Source organism: Cariama cristata, unplaced genomic scaffold (genome assembly GCF_000690535.1).
Source record: "Cariama cristata isolate BGI_N322 unplaced genomic scaffold, ASM69053v1 scaffold5866, whole genome shotgun sequence".
Lineage (NCBI taxonomy): Eukaryota > Metazoa > Chordata > Aves > Cariamiformes > Cariamidae > Cariama > Cariama cristata.
The window spans coordinates 45,600-66,247 of NW_009621440.1; the positions used below are offsets into that span (position 1 = coordinate 45,600).

Sequence of the window (20,648 nt, forward strand, 5' to 3'; positions counted from 1 at the left end):
AGGGAAAGGAGCAAGAATAACGTGCAAAGTCAGACTAATAATCCACCTAGCCAATATCTTGGTATTTTTGTCTCCAACAGCAGCTGCAGAATGACATTTAGGGGGAGCACATGAGCCTGGCTGCATTTTATCTTTCTCTCACACAACCCAACATGCATATGTCATTACATTTGGGATCTTAGAGTGTACATTGTTGTCTAATGTTTTCAGATCCTGTTGTTCGGTTTTTGGGTTTTTTTTTGGTGCATGAATTTGCCTAATTTCTCTTGAATCTGCTGATGCTACTCACCCCTAGAACATCTTCTGGCTACAAATTCCAGAAGTTCACTCACTGTTGTGTAAAGAAGTACTTCTAGCATCTGCCTGAAACTGATTTCTGCGATCATCAAGCACTGTCCCCTAGTTCTAGTACTGTAGGATTTGGTGAGTAACAGTTTTGCATTCACCTTATCCACTGCCTAGAAAATAACTGGATTCAAAATACAATACCTGTAAATTTTACATCAAAACTTGCAAAACATCCTCAGATACAGATATTCAAAAGGTAGCCCCAAACCTCCCAATTTATAATTTTTTTTCTTTAAACCCCAGCTTTAAATGTACCATGCCAGTGTCGCTGGTTGGCAAAAGCTGAACAAAGGCTCAGAAACAGACCATTCACTGTCAGCTCCAAAACAGCAGGGCAAAAACTCTGCACTTAGTCTGCTCTCAAATTCTTTCCCTCTTGAGTTAATAGTTCATAACTTTAATTCAATCTGTTGGTCAAAGACTGTTGAGTTTTAAACACATTCAACTTTGGAGCTGAACTGAGTAGTCATATAAAAGATGTACATAGAATTAAGACAGGAATGGTCAAACACACAATACAGTTCACTTACATTTTCTCTCTCAGCAATGTACTGAAGAGCAAGTCCCAACACTTCTGCTGCAGCTGCATAAACTTCTTTATACTTTAATAAGCCCATGTTGCTGATCAAAGCCTGAAAATATCTAACACAAAAGATAGACCTGCTGTCAGCCACTACTCCAGCATCCAGTTTTAAACTGAAACAAAAAACTCACCTGAGCTGCCTAGTGGAACAGTGACTGCTTTTAGAAGAGCTGAATACAGCACAACATGGATTTTCCACCTGCAGTGTCTCAAATCCATGCTTTGGCAATTCCTGACTGTTAATTCCCATGAAACTGCAACCCTGGTGCCCACTGTAAAAAAGCTTACATCCCTCTAGATATTTTACAAAATAAATGTGGTCTGCAGTTTGCAGCTAGAAAAGCATTACATCTGACAGAAAACAGCAAAGCGATGATGGGATAAATGATTCCAATAAACGAGCAATCCATATTTCATGCTGATAAGTTAGACTTGCTCTTTTTGTCTTAAGCTTTTATCAAAATCATTTGCCAAAAAGCTGCATTTCTCACCTGACACGATCTATTTCACACTTTGGGTCAAAGGGAGGCAAATTATTAGCAAGAACAATTCCCAGTAGCTGAATTCCCACTGAATTGTCTTTTGTATCAGGGTCTCCACTAGAAAACTTTTCAAATATTAAACTGTTGGATAAAAACATAAAAGTAATGATACACATGAAAAATCCAAAACATACACGCCATGTATCACTCTCTCTCTGTGTATATACAGATATATACACACATACAACCCCACCAAAACTAGCAGAAAGCATGTATATATGCATATACACTCCCACCAATACCAGTGGAAAGCATATATTCAGAAAGAAGTTAAGTATTTAGCTTCAATGATGAAGTGTTTGGAAAAAAAAAAAAAAAAAAAAATCTCAAAAGGGGTTGTAAGCCCACATAAATTCTCTGCAACAAGTTCAGGAGCACAGCAGGTTGCAGAAGTCTTACTAGAGTGCACCAATATTCAGTGATAATACCCAAAATTTCAAATAAAATGTTAAGTCTTTGCAGAGATTACTCCTGCTTTTGTTGTTGCTGTTGTAATCCTCTACATCTTTTCCCTGTTCCTCTCCTTGCTGTTTTGCAACTTAAGTTACAACTTTTGGAGAGTTCAGTTCTGAAGTTCTACTGTCAACTCTGGGGATAAGTTTACTATTGCAGCTGAATTTACTTTTTAATCTCCTTTGATAATGTTCACTTATATTCTCGAAATATTGGTAAAAGAAAGCAATTGTCTAAATGCTTACCTGTAAGGTATGGAGAGACAGTTCTTCCAACACTCTATAACTGTCTTTATGATTTCCAGATTGTGTCTGAACACAGCTCTTTTTTGGTGAAAGGCATTCTTCATCAAGAATTCAAGCAACCTGTTAGCTAAAATCTCATCCTTAATATTCCCCTACAATGAATAGGAGCAAAAATAAACATAGTGACTCCAACATGAAGATATATATTGTTTTATGAAAGCAAGCAAATAAGCAAGCTATTTTTGAAGTCAATATCTAAAAGAAACAGTGGACTGATGTAGAAAATGATTATAAGTGCATAATAACAACTCACCCATTCCTTACCAAATAGTCACAATAATAATGAAAATGAATTTCACATTTTCTTACTTTGGGAGTGGTTACACTTGTCCAGGAAAGGATAGTAACTACTATTTCCACTACCATGTAATGAATTCCTTCACCTCCGTTATTTCCAGAAACAACAAGCTGCAGCAATGGACCAAGCCACTGCTTTGCATAAGGTCGGAAAACCTATGGAAAACAGGAGAATCTGTGATCAAGTACAAATTACCCAACTATTCAATAACCTGTTGCTCAATAATTATTACAGGTAAGATTGCTAAATTAACCTCTTACCACTTTGCTTAACCTCTGAAAAGAACAACCACGAAAATTTTAAAATAAATTTAAAACAAAAAGTATCCATAACTACATTCCTCACTTCTGCTTAGAAACCTTTAACCAAGTATTCATATAAAGTTAATTATTTCACTAGGGCCCACGTAACACAGCTCTCATGCAGAAAATGTGTCTCTAAAGGATTTGAAAGGGTATACCATTCATCTACCCTTCCATTTCACACAGTGTTACTAAGAAAGGAGCATTAAGCGGGTATGCAGCTTCTTGAATTAATTCTGAAATTCAGTCTTTTTGTATTTTGGATCTGGAATATTTTAGACAGAAACATTATATTTTACAATCACTGTATGAAATAGGATGAGAACGGTTTACCCAAGAATGAGAGTTAGAAAACGTTTCTTCTCAGGCAAAGACACATTATGCTATCTTAGTATGTTTCTGCAACAAGAATATTATTTAGCCTGAAGGGTTTCCATAAGACTCATCTGTGACCATTAGAAAAACATTGTATTTGCTCCTGCAAAGACGGCAAACATAATCAGCCATACCTCTTGCCCAGTATCAACGAATCAATTACTTATAGTTTACACAAGACACATATTGTGGATACCCTCTACTTATAGAAGTAGAGTTTGGAAGAAAAAGTATTTATATTACATTCAAAATACTGGCACTATCTGGAATTCTGGGATATGAATGTGCTCCCTTTTATCGTGGCAACCTACTCAATTTCAATGCCCCCAAAGTTTCAGCTGATGAAATATTTTATCCCACAAGAGTTACACAGTTGATACTATAACACAACCTGTTATGTTAAAAGAAAATATATGACAAAATAATTACTCACATCCTCAGTATTAACAATAAGTTTTGCTATGAAGAGGCGAATATTTAGTGGTACTGATGGGTTTCCTAATTTCCCATGCAGAAATTTCATCCAAAGAGGAATATCTGTGGGAACTGTCCCCTGAAATTTAAAAGAGATGAGCAAAAATCAACTCACTTCTTGGACCAAACTGGCTCACCAAGCCAAAAAGCCCCCAGCTTGAGCCACACCGGTCTCATCATAATATAGCCAAGAAAATTAATAAATTAAGGGATTCAATCATGACTCCCTTTTCTTGGTATAATTAGTGAAAAAAATGCCATCTTTTTGGTTAATACTGGCCTCCTCCACTTTGGGTGTGATCTGGTTCCTCTGCATATGTTTAATCAGAGTGGTCATAGAAGCCATACATTCATGTTGGTTGAATTCATCCATTTCCAGTTCCATCTCATCATTTAAAACCATGTATTCTGTGGGCTCCTGAAAATAAATGTTACTATGATTAATAACAATACTGTATTTTCTTTTAAATTATGACAATGCCACGAGTCATTCTGATCTTATCTGTGTTTACAGATTTGGCTATACGCTCAGTATATGCAACAGGGAATACATCAAATCTGTTGTTCAGACACCTCCTAAATACATGTACCAGTTGTGCACATCTTTTACTTTCTGTGACAACAGATGTCAACTTCAAGTTACTCTGACTTTACTACCTGCCAGGATAGGTGTGGCAACTGCTGTAAGCAGGAAGGGTTAGCTGAACTTCACAGAAATTACTTCATTTCATAGCTGAAAGAATGTGTTAACCCTTCCACAGTGGGAAAGCACCTACTTTTATGGATGTGTTGTTTCACAGTATCAACCACAGTAGCTCTCTCTTTTGCTACACAGAGTAAATCACAAATGAAAACTGTTTATAGCTAGAAATTGCAACATTACTACACAAAGCAGGTAGAAAGTACATTTCAGGTTAACTTCCCTGCAACTAGAACACTTCCTTGCTCCAAAACATGGAAACAGTTTATCACCAGTTAACTTGATAATTTTCTGTTAAGTATACTTTTATGTATACCAACATTAACTATGTTACAAGTTTTCTGTTTCATAGCAAACATCTAGTCTAACAGCATTACTATTGACCAGACATCTCTTGACTGCAGAAACAACACAGCCTCAAGTCTTGGAAGATACTAAATGCTGTTCTTCCAAGAGCAACAGTTAAATACAAGGTGCCACAACAGACATACAAAAACAGTAAAGTGTTTGCTTGTTTATTCCATGCATTTGATACAATCAGCTTGGTCAAGTGCCTTCAAAGACCAAAAGAAGAGGGAAATGAGGAAACCAAGTGCCTAACAGCAAAACACAAACACCACAGGATACTCCTGAGTACACACACAGTCATAAGCCACCTTTTTACAACTCAGGCTGGGCTTCACTCGTATTACTCAACTTCAGAAACCCAAGGTAGGGCATTGCTTTTCTCCAGCTGTAGACAGTGGAGAGAGGGAAGAAGAAAAATGACCGACAGAACACAGCTCAAGTCCCCTTCCTCATCTTCTGGAGTCAAGTTAAGTAGAACAAATATAGGAGACTAGAAATTTCTCTTTCTCAACCCCAATAAACATATGCAATTGCTAGAAAGCATAAAGCTTTTCTTCCTCACAGCACATAAGTCACTAAATTACCTTTCTCCTGAAACGAGTGCTGCTAGCTGTAACATCTTGGGAGCTATAAGAAAAACCTTGGACTCCAGTAGAAAAATCAAACTGACTCATTTCCTCACTCAAACTGCTATCCATCATGTATGATGCAGAAGCTAAATACTTGGGTTCATCTAAATAGGAAAAAGAATAGACCATTAATCAAGGTAATTACAAGAAAGAAGCCCTTACTGGCCACTAAAACTTGAGGGTGGGTGGGAATTAGTTGTTAGATGAAGTACACTGAATGCTTTTATTTGTTCCTGCTACTGTAGAAGCCAATTAGCAACACATCAATGAACACTGTATGAAAGGTAAGAAGGCATTTTTTTCACAGTCATAAATGACTTTCATACCCTGACCGCTAGTCCCTGCATCCCTGGCCTCCTTTCTAATAGCAATGTACCGCTTCTTCCTTTCCAGAGGCACCTAAACAGCAAGAAATAAAGTTTGAAAATGAATTAATTTTTTTAATTTACAATTTATTTACAGTTATTTATTTACAGAACTGCCAAAAAATTAACTATATGTTTAACACGAATGGAAATCCCATGTTGTAAATTATTATAATTAATACTACAGAACAACGGCTATATTACTTATTCCTACAGCCATTCATAACCGAAGTAAGCATGCTAAAAAGTATATTAAACGTTATGTGCACTGCAGGTGCGTTCTAAATTTCAAGTCTGGATTTCTCTCAGAAAAAAGTATTTTAAAACATTAGAGGAGTACTCCATTTTTATTCACTACAGAATCCTCTTTCTCTGTATGTGAGAATTGACCTGGTCTACAGTGACTACACTATTAAAGCCATACTCATTTTTAACTTAGGAACACTAAAGCCCAGAAATTCCACTCACCTCAATTTCTACAGGAAACGTATACTGACGCTTCAGGTCTATCAAATTCTCAAAGATCAGCAAGTTCTGCCAACCAAAGCATGTTTGGAAATACCAAAATTATAATGCTGCACACAATAATAATTGCTCTGAACATATTTTAAAAACAACAGATCAATGTACAATATCGAAAATATGGCATGTTTTCTCTTCTAGTTCAATACTTTTAAGAAAATTTTGCTATTCAACTACTCAAGAATTCAGAGCACAGACAATGCGCTCTGTAAAGAGGGTATTTCTTATTTAAGTATATTCCAAGCACTGGAGAACTTAAACAATAGGTTTTTTTCCTCATATTTTAAAAAATTAATTGAGAGTGGAGAGAAAACAGGGTAAATTATCTCTACTTCACCCATTCCCAAACAGACCGTAAAATCTTCATCAGCAATTCGAATTGCATCAAGGGTACAAGAAAGCCAGCTATGACTCCTCCTATTGCCTCACTGGGTAGTTCGTTAATATAATTGCATGTCATTCAGTTTTGGTTCTTTGTTTTATTGCAATCAGGTAAAATCATTTTGTGTCTCATGCTCTGGAAGCCTTCTAACAGCAACAATGGCTTCTCACCTTTTCTGATTTTTCTGTAAAAAGAAAGCCTTGATAAAATTTACTTTCAGTGAAGACACAACTGATAACAGCAATAGCACAATTATATGCTGCACAGTGATACTGTCTCCTCTTCTCCAACAGCTGACACTCTCCTGCCATGTTTTCTGTAAATGCATCATAACATGACCTTAAAACACAAACAGGCAAGAAAACACCATCAGAAGTCTTTTTAAGAAACACAGGAAAGGCCCCAATCAGAGACCAGTGAATCAACAGAATTCCAAGAGATTTTTATTATTATAGGCATATCAGATTAAACCACCTCAGACTTGTTCAAGTTTTCCGCAGGTATATTGTGCTAAAATGGAACCACTCAGCAATGACAAAGCTAATTTCCCCAAGTATTCCCACAGCAGTCCTTAATGTCAGGAATACAATGATAGGCCACTTTCAGATAAGATGGAGATTGTTTCAATGCATGCACAAATCTCTGTCATGGTCCTTCCCCAGGAAATTTGGAATGGACAGGCATGCTAAAATATGCTATAGATTACCCAGAGAAAAACAGTTCATATTTTTATACGTCTTTTGCCCATATGCATTTATAGATCTTCTGCAAATCACAGCCCAGAAATTCTTTAAAGTCCTCACAGGACATAGTATTGTAAAATAAAATGAAAACAAAACAAAAAAAATGAACAGCAATTCAGGTAAACAAACTAAATAATATTAATTAGCATATATACTCAGTAATAATCTTTCGCCCCCCTCTGCAGTGGTGATTAAACCAAATTACACCTATTGGGTGTGCTGCTGTATTATGAAATGTAAATGAAAACCCATCGCATCTTCTCATCAATCACATAAACACCTAAGTTACAACACAGAACCATACTCCGCATGAAAGTAAGTATACTAAAACTAAAAGGAAATAAAAGAAATAATAGTCTTACTTTATTAGTGTCTTGGTAAGTTCATTTCCTTCTACACTCATAGAGCCACGGTAAGCTTGGTTAATTTTAGAGTCCTTGGAGTAAACATCCTCTTTTGAAAGACGCACATACATCACTTCCAGCAGCTTGTAATACCCCATTTTCTTGGTGACTTGTGAATCAAAAGTATATTCATTGGACTGAAAACAAATAAGCAAAACCTCAGAGGCAGATTTCCTAGTTCCTGCCCTTCCTAAGTAGCTCCACAGTTACTCTAGTTTCTAGTAAACAGTCTTCAGCTTACTTCTACCTTCTAAAACACAGAAAAAGCTGACAATCATAAAAGACCGATAGATTCTGAGTTCCTCTGTAATATAGTTATTAAAATTACGTTGACCTGCTCTTTATCAGGTGAGCTGTCTCAACTACAATTGGCTTAAATCCTTATAGTGATATTGCAGTAAAATAAGCAGAACACCAGATGAGGGCTCAAACTTATGACACCAGTAAGCAAAACACATGTACCTGTCACCATACTGGGTATCATTCACGAGTCTCTTATGCACCTCACTTTGGTGCCAACATTTACAGCAACAAAAATGTGGTGGGGGTGACTCTAAGTCTTGGGTTTAGCATTTTGTTTTTAATAACTATTACTAAATTTGGATCATTTCAGGATCTTGTTTATCCTGCTGCCTTTAAACAGCTGCATCAGCAAAACCATGGGACTGAAGAACTGCAGTAAGAGCAGAGACCTTCACTGTCAACAAAATCATTGCATGTAACTATACTTGGAGGACAGGCTGTAGAGAAAGGAAGATTTGTGCTCCTACTCCCTTGCTGAAAGGTCTTTGCAATGATTAGAAGATGTATTTCTTTCTCTAGAAGTAAGGCAACTAATTTAAGAGTTTTCATTACAGAGGTTGAGTATCTTTCTCCTACAACTTAGCAACAAGCTACATTTTATACAGCTCTTATAGTTCAAAGTTAGAATGTGTTTTTGCTTTTGACAGACCCCTTTAGATATATATATAGAGATAACATTCCAGCTTCAATTTTTATACACAATAGATGTGCAAACACATATTAACTTCAAAGGAACAGTGTGGTGGGGAATAAAGAAAAGTTTCTCAGTAATAATCAAACTATGTAATTGGTACAAACTTCTGCTCCAAGATACAGAAAACGGGAAAGCAAGTGGTTTCAATTAGTGTTTCACTCAAAGTTAAGCAAAATGTACAAACCAACACCAACATTTTATTAGATTTTCCCCAGTCCTAAAAAACCAGTAATTCATACCTTTGTAAACCTGGAATTAAGTGTATCCATAGCCTGTACTATAATCTTGCCAAAGAATTCTCTCAGTGCATCCAAGCTGCAGTGCCACAAGAGAGTGAGGAGGGAGCGATCTATAAATGCTTGACGAGTAGCATTTGAAAGAAGTTCTTCACTCTGGAACATTTTGTGAACAGTGTCCAACAGTATCACTTGTTTGTCAGTGGTGCTCCTAAACAAGATGCAAATCTGAAGATGAAAACTCTTTTACCAGCCTCCATTTATGTCTTAAACGCCTGTGACATTTAAAATTTTTATATCTCTTGGGTTATCATCGTACAAGACATGCAAGATCAGGGTGAATCGCCACTTATTGCAGATCTCTCCAAAGAAATTCTCAGCTTCTTACTCTGCAACAGATGGTAAGTTTGTCTGTATATCTTTTGTTAGTTTAATCCAAAAGCAATCATTAGGTTTCTCAGTTCCTTTTCACTGAGCAACCTAAAAGGTATTTATCTGGTACACATGAAAGATGGACACAAACAAGAAGGAAAAAAAGGAGACTTCACCGTTATCAGGTCCTTCTGTGGCCTATCAAGTGTTCCACTACTAGATAAACTGTTGTTCTGAATAATTTTATAAAAGCTAAAATTTCAAAAATGGGATTTCGGCATAAGGTAAATGACTTTGTCCAGAAAACTACATGCTCCAAAACAGTCACTACTTAATAGCCCATCATGAATTGGAATGTTTGGTTTGGAAGAGACTGAAGACTTCTTCTGTGGCCAGAGCATGTTTGTGTCTACAATTTACCACTCTGGAAACATTCAATTAAATAAATGTGCTGTTTTATTTTCAAAGGGGTTGAATACAGTAATTCACTGTCAGTTTAAGCACTGTCAACTCAGAGTAATCATGTGGCTATGTAGGGATAGCAAACACAGGTATGACAAAAAACAATTAAGATCTTCAACTGAATCCTGCCAGAACAAGCTAATTTACAGAAGGCTTTACAAAATTTGCCCAGGCATTGGAAGTGTCATTTGAAGTTGGTGCTGCTTGTTCACACTTCAGAAATATTTTGGAAATGTGAAGACAAAAGCAAAATCTGAATTAAAAATATTATATAAAACTTTATGGTGTAAACCATCACTATTACAAGGACAATGTAATACAGGAAGTACATTTGCTTCAGCAAAAATTCAATGAGAACAAAAGCAAAATCCAATAGACTAAACTCACCTTCTGGAAATTCTTTTGAAGCTGGCTTGAAATAAGTCCGCCATGAAATGTCTGTGGTCCCTACAGAGGACTTCTGTCATCAACTGCAACAACATTGGACTCTGAGACAATTCTAACGCATCTAAAAACTGAAAATGAAGTAATGCATAACATAAGCAGCCACACTGGATCAAATCAATTCAATCTAATTATGTAATTATTTTTCAATACTGATCAGAAGCAGATGCACAGAAGGATATTTTTTATTTAATGTATATCTGTACCTTAAACTTCTGAATAAAGACATAACTCAGAAACAGAAAAGCTGACTTCCTTATGTGAACTGAGAGTCTCCTCTTTAATTCCAGATCCTGTGAAACATTGTTTCTAGACATAGTTCACTTACGCTTCTATTCTTTTTAACGTATTTGTTAAAAATACTAACCTTCTTAGTGCAGTCTACATAGTTATTGTGCTTCAAGGTTCCTTTGGGAAACTCATCAGACCTCATGGGAAAATTGAAAGCTACAAGTTGATCAAGAGTATTCTTAAGGTCATTAAGTTTTTCTCCAGTCAAATTAGTGAAGAAGGGGAGAATTATCAGTGCTTGACCCTGAAGAAAAGAAAAAAAAATAGCAGTTTCACACTAAAAAAAAAATAAAATATTCTCTAACCTTGAAGCAAGGATAGGATCACAAAATAGCAGCAGTGGCTGTGCTTACTGATTCAATGGCTCAGTCTACTGATAAAGATATGTTACGTAGCTGCTCATCTTTCAGGTGCTAGCTCAGAAACCAGCTTTGGTCACTGCTGAGCAAGAGTTAAAAGCTAATTAATGGGTCATGGCTGAGATGGCTATGAATAAGACCTCATTGATCTTTTAAGCCAGCATCCATTCTCACACAAGTCATTTTTACAACTTTCACTTTCAATATGCAGTACTTCATCTCCCTCTCCTGACCAAGCCACATACAGCAGTTAATCCATTACTACCAGTCTCATATTTGCAGACATGGACATTAAAATCATGGCAGATGTTCATAATTTGACCTGTAGGAAATGTCACTCCTTGCTAAAAGCCTGATTAGCTGCCATTTCTCAAATGAACACTTCAGACTTCTACACAATTTGCAACTGACAGTAATTTTTTTCCTAAAAATTACATGCCTTTCATCCGGGAGAGAAAAAAAAAACCAAACAGAGCACCTAAAATCAAAACATGACATCTGTGATACTGCCTTCTATCTGAAGAACAAAAAGGATGATTTACAATTTTTAGGATGTTGAACAGGAGAATAAAAAACAGCAATGGAGTTCCTTGTTACTGTGCAAATTAAGGTAAAATTTAAGCCCAATAACAGGGAATTTCATGAATGACTAACATTCTAACCTGCAGAGGGTGGGGAAGCCACTGAAGTGAGCAATTTACCTTAAGATTTAAGCTTAAATCCTGATCAATAAGTAGAGTGGTATAGGTATTAAAAACAGCTGTAAATGCTTCATGATTGGTATTGAAAGAAACTGAAGAGTCTATCTGGAATGACAGAAGAAATAAAAAAAATTAGGATTTTTTTTTTTTTTAAAATAGTCAAGGAGATCATTGTGTTAATGAACAATAAAACACCCATGAGCTATAGAATTGTTTATCTCCAAAAATACACTGAATTAACAGAACGCACATACAGAGTGATTTTGGTTTTAAAAGGACTATCAAAATGGATTCTAAAAGCTCCTATGCAGTACAAACACAATCATAATGTTGGATATTTTCCAGTTGAAAAAAATACTAAGTTCTTCCTCAAAGCCAGATTTCGTACTGGTCATTTCACTGCCAGCTAACACAACAATACAGCTCACATTGTGTCCCAACACATAACTTTAAAACAATTCAAGTGTAAAATAAATAATTACAAAAAAGAAAAAAATTCTCAGTACGTGATCTTTACGTATATTTGCATGCAGCTACTTCTACAAGTTCCTAAAAAACCCCAATAGGATAAGCAGATTTCAAAATCGAGAAAGAAAAAAAGACCAAAACTCTGATGTAACAGAAATTAAAGGTCTTTGAAATAAAGATCTTTCTGCAGTTTGTTCATACGGGTAGAACTCCTCCACCGTGACTTTCTGGATGCCAGCATGACAATGTTATCAGAGGCTGCTCAGTTTCAAAGTTTATTCTCTGCACCTACCAATTCTCCAGAAGGAAAAGAGGCAGCTAAAACACGAGAGCAGTTAAAAATAAAAAAAAAGGGGAGGTGGGCAGACAAGAGCAAAATCTAGTAATTTCTGCCTGCCCAAATATTTTCTGTACTTTGCAAATAAAAAAAATTCAGATTCTGATATTCTCCAACTTCTTCCTTCTTTTTTTTTCCCAAATATAGAACATTAGAATGAAATAGCAGTTCTTTAAAACAAGGTACAATTCCTTCAGAATCGGTAAAGTTACTTGGATTTTACAAAGCAACACATACCTGCAGAACTTTTGCCAGCAGGGTCAAGACTGCCATTTTGCTCTCAGGAGCTGAACCTTTGGCCCACCAGCTGTCAAGTTTCTCCCAGTTTCTTAGTACAGCTGTGACCAGTTTCACCCCTTGCTGCTTGCGTAGAGTACGCTCCCTAAAACTCTGATCTAACATGCCGTTCAAAATGCTACCAACCTGGAAGGAAAAGCAACAGATAGATTCTTGCATGCCAAATGAAAGGGCAATAGGATCTCTTCCTTGGTATGGGCAATCATAAAAAAAAGCATCCCATAGCAATGACAGATTGAAATCTCAAAAGGATACAGAAGAAGTCTCTCTGCAGGAAAGTAAAAGAACATACTTTTCAGAAAAGGGATTTCTATCCAGTTTACTCCCATTTCATTCAGAGTACAATGCCACAATTCCTTCCCATCTCTTTTGTGTGAATATGGAGAAATAAATAATAATCCAGAATAACTCTAAAGATCAATACTTGAAAATTTTAGTTAGTCTGAAGCTGAGAAATGGGAGAAATTTGCAATCATTTTGAAAAGAAAAAAACCCATGGCGTACCAGATACGAACTAAATATGCTTCAACCTCTTTTCTTCAAAAACTGTCACTTATCAACCTTGTGATTTCACCAGATTTAGATGGGTACCGCAAAATAAACCTTATTTTTCCTTCCTGTATGTCACAAATGCATAAAACTGAAGAAGAGATATCTTATCCAATGTAATCCACAACATATTTTTAAAAAAAAGTCAGGCAAAGAACAGCAGACAACAGAAAAGTGTTTGTTTAACCCAATTTGGTTATTTACCTTAATTATATTAATGAAGTGTAGACTTTTAACACTATTGCCACATGTAGTCAGCGTAAATTAGTAGCCTATCATTTATCAGAGACACTTGAAAAGTAAATCTATTGTGGCATGCTCTGCACAGGAAACACTACAAAGTCATCACAAGAACCAGCCTTTTAAAGCATACATACATCTCTCTACAATCAAATTCAACAATTTCCGATATCACAAAAAATTATACTCCCAGTGTTTTAAAATGTTACTTGGAAATAACATCTTTAAGTGTACCATCTTGGATTAAAAAGGATCCAATTATTTTTAAAAGGATGATCTACTTTCTTGAGCATCTTTTTAAGAAAAAGGTAAAGCGGACTTTTGATCCTTCTTTTTGACCCTTCTGTTTGTCAGAAGCACTGAAAGAACGTTTACTCAACTATAACACATTGCCTTTGTGGACCTGAAGGTGAACTCTACATCAGTAAGTAGTGTGGACCAACAGCAGAAAACTCTATTGAGCAAAACAAGCGGTGCTGAGACTGAGTACATGACAGCTATCCTCTACTTATTTCAGGTCACGGGGTGTTATCTGTGTGTATATGTATGTCTCTCAAACACTCTGATGTGGCTGTACTCTAGTCCTGTGAACTAAATGCCCATTAGTGATTGTAGTTCATTTTCCAGTTTAGTTTTATCCAAAATAAATCCAGTCCGCATGCTCTGGGACCACTCTGTAATGAAAATCAAAGCACAATCAGACTTGCTTTGAAAGGACATTCTTGATCTGAAGTACTACGCAAAAATCCTGAAATTCATAAATTTCAGAATAGGCAACTGGTAAGCACTTTCCACTCAGTTTGACATGAGATGACAGACAGCCTAAGTTATGTCAGGTTGCCGAAATCATGAAGGTAACGCCAGTAGGCCATGACAAAGAAACACCAAAACTATCAATGCAACGCTGTCCTAAGTGCAACCACATGCACTTTTTCCCCCACTACACACTCAGTTACATCCACCTATAACAACAACAAAAAAAAGGGTTACTTCTACATATTCCCATTTGACTTTGTCCTTTTAAAGAATTAGTTCAATACCATTTGGGGATTGCTGACAGATGATTCCATAAGCTGGACTATGATCCCATCCAGGTTTTTCAGCAGCTGTTGATTGATGGTTTCTGAGAACAGGTTGTAGAAATACTGTCCATGAGAGAAATTGATCACGTTCTTCTGGGATGTTCCTGATAGTGGCACAGATAACACTACTGTGTTCAACAGCAGACTTACTAGCTCCTCACACTGTGAAAATTAAGGTACAGAGAGAGAGTTATCTCGAGCACATTAAATTTCACTAATTTCTTAGAAAAGTGCATGAGTTCTTTTAAAACTCCCATCCCAAACTGTTTTATGTTACCAGAAAGCACAAAAATAAAGCATAAACAGAATACTGAAATACTTGTTACCTACAATTGTCACTCCATTAAGCCAGAGAATCCTTACAGCTCCTCTGTAGGAGTATGAATAAAACATCAGCCTCTTCTACCCAAAATATGGGTAGAATGCTATCGATGATGAGTATTAAATGATAAGTATTAAAACTGGAGAACCATATCCTACCTGGTCATCAATAGCAAAGGCCAGCTGCAGCAGCCTATCAGCTAATTGCTTACTGCTCACATCTAAGGATGGAATAGATATCCTTTCATCCCCAGGTGCAATGCCTTTATAAACAACTGAAAGAAGCTTAGAGCCAACTGAGAAATGGGGCCCCTCATCCTATGGAAATAAACAAACAAGTGACAATTAATATAAGCTGAAAAAAATAACATGAAGGCCTTCCAATCCCTCTGTATAGCTAACAAAACCACCTGAACTCCAGGTCTTTTCCTCTTCATTTGCATTCCAGGTCATGCAAATATACCATGACAAGACACCTTTCTAACTAGGAATAAGATTTTTAATGAGACAACCCTGTTGTTTACAAAGTTCAGAACAAACTAATAGTAACTTAAAAATCTTCAAAATATTCTGATCCTCTCCCAATTTTTTTTCAGGTAACACCGTTATTACAGAAAAACAACAAAAAAAACCCAGCTTAGTCAAAACGGGTGGGCCACAAAAGCTAAACAATGCAGCCCCTTGAATACCACCATCCTACAACCACAGCTCTAGCTTTTGTTTAGACATAGAGGATGAATGGCAAACACCCCATAGAAATTAAATATTTTGTTACTTGTTAAATATAGTCTTGTTCACCAGTAGACAAATTCTGTCAGTCCTTGTGGCTTTGCATAGCCCATTTTCCTTCAACTGCCCAAAGTAAAATAGAGATTTACTACAATCAGAAACTTAGTAGAAAGAATTTGAGTAATATAGCCTAGCTCCCCAGCCCCCAACTGCTCTCTATCCTGTTTTCCTGCAACTCAGACCTACTATATTGCTTCTGATCAGCTAGAAGGTATTCCTTTTCTAATTTCCCTCATAACTTTCAATGTTCTCTATTTAAAAATTTTGAGAAATGCCTCCTTTACAGGACAGTAAATCCTGACTTTTTTGAGCTTTCAGTCTTGTAAAGCTCACTAAGAGGAAGTTTTAGGTAGATTCTGGTTGCCTCCAGGCCCTGGAAATTGGAGAAAGACAGAATTATGAAGATGGTTCAAATCTCAGTATTGTGCTACTCAGATTTGTAGAATAAACATAAAACATTTATTTTGGATCCTATTCAACACCAGCTCTTCACTGTTGATATCATTTTACACAACTTCTTCATCTGATCTGTTCTCTGTGTTCATACTGGCCTTTTACACAGGAAAAGCTCTTTACTGTATAAAAATCTTCACCGTTATTTTCTGGATAAACAATTACCTGATTACGAAGAACAGAATGAAGCAGGCCAGATTTCTGGAGTTGCTTGCAGGCAGAAAGGACAGCACTAAACCTAACTCGATCAAAACGTGCATCTGAATTAAATAGATCAACAGAACAAAGGTCCTCAAGGCTAATGAGGAAAGAGAAGCAATAAGATTACATTGGTGCGGAGCTCCATGTGCAACCAAACACAACATTATTTACTTTCCATTTTTTATGGTGAGTGGCATTTGTTCTGGATTCATGCTCACCAGAAAGCCCCTACTTACCTCTGCGGTGTGATTCTTTTTTTTATGCACAGTTTCAAAGATTCCTTATAGGGAGATTTCATCAAAGCTTTCATGAGTCTTACTGAGATATCTGGGAGATTTTTCATGACTTGCACATCAGCTGTGTTAAACCCTACATGCGATGGATCACACACTGTCATCACCAGAAGCTCTATAAGACTCGCATTAAGCAGTTCATTCTCAAGTAGCTAGAAAGAATAAAACATTAAATAAAAGCTTTATTTAAAAATTCATTTAGATTCTCCTTTTCTTCATAACTTAGCATTAGTCCTTCTATCTAAAGTGAAACCAAATATGGAACAGTAACTATTCTCACTAAGTAACATAAATACACAGAAATTAAGCTATCTATAAAAATATACACAGGATATATGCTATCTCATCATACCGCACATAAGATCTTTTAAGTCCACATAGGTCTGTTTCAGTCTTGATTTTACACCTGTAATCACCTTGAAAACCAGATGTATACCTCTGTGCACACTATTAGAGATTTACTGAAACAAGAGACAGTCACAGTTCTAGAACTAAACTTCACAGTGTACATTTCATAAGAGACTCATAAGTACTATACTTTATATAGTTAAATATAGTTTATATTCATCAAAGCTAGGGAAACAGAGGGACCCGAGTATCTATACTGAATTCAACAAAGAACTGCCACAATCTGCCTTTTAAGCAAGTGTCACCTCCACACGTTTAAGGCCATCAGAAGTCATACAGGAAATATTCATTGCAAGTACTCTATCCAGAACAACAGTCTCATAGTCGACATACAGGAATCTCACAGTCAATATACAAGTGGAATACACAGGAGATACTAGCTCCTCTCATCAAAACTACATCACCCACTAAAATTCAACAGTACAATATAATTCTTTTCACTTACATGCAAACACCGTAACAGTTATCGATGCTTAGTCATCAATTTAAATTAAAGCACCACTAAAGACAATGTTCTCCAGTGAACTAACCTCACAATGAAAACACAAATCTTTAACTACATATAAAATTTGTATCCTTATCCGCTACAGATTTCAGTGCCTACCTTCCAGAAATCCTGCTGGCACGTTTCCAGGATCATGGTGACAAACTCCATGATTCGGACTATAATGGTACACTTGCTGTAATTATACGCATCTCTCTCTTGTGGACTGAACATGCTGCCTTTCGAACTGCAATCAAAGTACTGCTCTGCTGCGTGGATATCATGCAAAGCAATAGTTTCCAGGAAGAACTGCACAGCTTCCAAAAATGAGGACCTTTCATTTATACCTAAGGAGAATCATACTAAGTTGAAACGATACAGCAGCTCTCAACTTTTAAATATATTAATTTGTGTTTGGAAGAAGAGTTGAACTGAGATAACAAACAGAAAGCCATCACATCTCATACCAGTGTTTTCTGAAAGTCCTAAGCCAGTTCCAAATATTAATATTCTGGACATTAAAGGGTAGCTTTCTACTTACTGATCATTGCAAGCACTTATTAATGATGATGATTCAGGCATGTCTAATAAAATGGATAAAGACTTTAAATACCTAGTTTTGAATAATTTATCTCTATGCTAACTTCATCCAACAATGATCTTATAGTATTGTTTTAGAACAAGACAGAGATGGCACTCACAGACATACTACCTGGAACTTGTACAAGACTTCATATATGAAGTAACTATGCAACTGCGCTACTGGTGATAAAAAGCATTTTGTTTAGACCTCCATGAATAATTAAAAGAAAAACTTTTTGAGACACCCAATGGCTACACAAGGTATTACTATGCACACCTGATCAAAATTCAAATAAAAGGCTTTTGGACCTGAGGCAGTTGAAGCATCAGGAACTGAAGAAACGTAACATGTACAGGGCTTGAAGTGAAAAGGGGACTTCTTTCAATGCTTTCTGATAGCTCTCTCCAGACATTAATAAAGAGCAGGTAAACAACTTTGGAAGGATTTAAAAAAAATAAAAACACACACCCAACCACTCAAACAAAAAAATCTATCACTCTTCTCACAGGGAAATCGGCTGTACAGAATATTTTTTGAAGGTGAGATAGAGTAAAAGAAGTTGCTGGTGAGTGGATGACAGAGACAGAAATGTAAAGGTACATTTCTAAGACCAAAGGAAACATTTTAAGATACACTATTAACAAAGTAATTCTTCATCAACAAACATCCAGTACAGCAACTGTCATTGAAACCTTTGGGAGAGTTTGTAAAATTCATCAATTCTACGTTTAAGAAAAAAGCTTGAAGTCCAAGTTAGGAATTCATTTTGGATGGGCTTTGTGTAACAAACATGAATGATTCTAATGCAACAGTTAATCGCTCACCCAGTATTTCATGAGGTTTGATCATTCGCAGCTCAAAGAATGTATTGTAGCAGTCCAGTGCTGCTAAGAACATATCCATCCACCGCATAACAGCCTGTAAACTGAAGGGCTCCTGCATACCACGGAGAGTTGGCTGAGAAAGGATCCCAGATGGACTTTTGGCATCACTGCCACCTCCTTCAAATTTGTTAATGAGGAAAGAAACATCTCGGTTTTTTAGAACATCAGACAGCCAAGAAGATGGAGATTTGTTTCCTGATAGAAATAAAACCAGAAATATAAATTCTCTAGGAAAAATACATTTCAAATTAGTAAGTAATTAGAGGCAAATGGACTGACATACCCAAACTTCGTGTTTTAAATTGGATCTTCTAGCAGAGAAGGTATTGGTTCTGGTTTAGCCTTGGTCATACAACTTAAATTAGCCACAAGGAAGAGGCCAAATTGTGAGACACTCCCACTAGTTCCCAGTCAGCAAATACTGTCTTCATAGCTGGCTACAATAGCAGTTCTGAGCCTGTCAGTTCTCTTTCCTGGCTGGAAGGAAGTTTGCAATAAAACCCTCTTCTATGCCCACAAACATCCCATAAACCCTGAGGTTCTCACAGTGTTTGATTTCCAATATGAGCAACTACATAGTTTCTATTTAACAGCACTGAGTGAACAGACATTTATTTCAAAAACATTTTTTCTTGTAATTAATACTTTGCACAGAAAACATAAAGGGAAGGCATGCACAGTATTTAGAAAGCAAAGACAATAGTGCATTGTGACTTAAAATACCTGGTAATAAAGGAACAAATTCATAGAAGAGCTCCATGGCTTTATGTCGGCACTCTGCCTGAGGTCGTCCACACTGCCCTAAGAGCCACATCACAACGTCCAGAAGACACACTGACTTAGTAGCTGGAAATCCTCTGCACAAAAATATTAGGGATTAACAGTCCTCTTGACATCTACCAAGAAGCCGTAGTCTTCCAGTTGAAAAAAAAAAAAAAAAGTGTTCCACGAGCATTATGAATGTCCTTTTATCTATCTAACCACAACCCATCTGCACTACAAGGAAGAACTCTTCTACAAGCATGTCTTGCACTGTTTTCCCTTCTCCGCACTCCACACTGGATCCCCAAAGCATAGTCTGTGGCAACAATTTAAAAAGCAGAATCAGGTCTCTTCCCTTCTCTTTGCACACTCAAAAGAGACAAAAATGGAGATTAAAGCTTAAATAAGTCTGCACAGTTTTTCCCCATCCCTAATTATTCAGTCTCCTAACTTACAAAATGCCACAGCAGTTAAGCTAATTGTCAGACTCCACTTGCCTGTTTCTTTAGGATCACATGATAATTCAGGTAAAAAGGGACCTCAGGACACCTCCAGTCCAACCTCCTGCTCAAAGCAGCATCAGCTATGAGATCGCACCAGGTGACTCAGAGCTTCATCCAGTCTGATACCGAATCCATTCTTGCTTCTTCCACCTTTTTTGCTACCCCCCTTTAATTGCTGATCATCCTATTGCAGCTTGTCCTACTTCTGATAACACTTAACAGCAATCAGAAAGACTTTGGAGGAGTTTCCTCCAAGTGCTTTGTAGCACCAGTACTAACATTATTATAAACACTGCTGTGATGGAAATATGCTTTTTTTTTTCTGTCAGTCCTTGCCAAATTAAAGCAAGCTTGCCATG

At 36.6% G+C, this 20,648-nt stretch overlaps 1 protein-coding gene across 1 annotated transcript in view; it reads right to left on the reverse strand.

Moving 5' to 3' along the window:
• Positions 1-20,648, reverse strand: part of PRKDC (protein kinase, DNA-activated, catalytic polypeptide) — a gene marked incomplete at its 5' end in the record, with an annotated part of 84,010 nt that overhangs the window by 38,636 nt on the left and 24,726 nt on the right. The window contains 23 exons of the mRNA XM_009701957.1: positions 879-990; positions 1,423-1,554; positions 2,172-2,323; positions 2,541-2,684; positions 3,640-3,759; positions 3,961-4,098; positions 5,313-5,461; positions 5,684-5,756; positions 6,191-6,256; positions 6,797-6,965; positions 7,732-7,910; positions 9,010-9,217; positions 10,228-10,355; positions 10,652-10,819; positions 11,636-11,740; positions 12,678-12,863; positions 14,567-14,770; positions 15,089-15,247; positions 16,337-16,469; positions 16,609-16,817; positions 17,678-17,904; positions 18,965-19,219; positions 19,748-19,881. Of these exons, the coding sequence (XP_009700259.1) occupies positions 879-990; positions 1,423-1,554; positions 2,172-2,323; positions 2,541-2,684; positions 3,640-3,759; positions 3,961-4,098; positions 5,313-5,461; positions 5,684-5,756; positions 6,191-6,256; positions 6,797-6,965; positions 7,732-7,910; positions 9,010-9,217; positions 10,228-10,355; positions 10,652-10,819; positions 11,636-11,740; positions 12,678-12,863; positions 14,567-14,770; positions 15,089-15,247; positions 16,337-16,469; positions 16,609-16,817; positions 17,678-17,904; positions 18,965-19,219; positions 19,748-19,881 (3,550 nt within the window). The remainder of the gene's footprint in view (positions 1-878; positions 991-1,422; positions 1,555-2,171; positions 2,324-2,540; positions 2,685-3,639; positions 3,760-3,960; positions 4,099-5,312; positions 5,462-5,683; positions 5,757-6,190; positions 6,257-6,796; positions 6,966-7,731; positions 7,911-9,009; positions 9,218-10,227; positions 10,356-10,651; positions 10,820-11,635; positions 11,741-12,677; positions 12,864-14,566; positions 14,771-15,088; positions 15,248-16,336; positions 16,470-16,608; positions 16,818-17,677; positions 17,905-18,964; positions 19,220-19,747; positions 19,882-20,648) is intronic.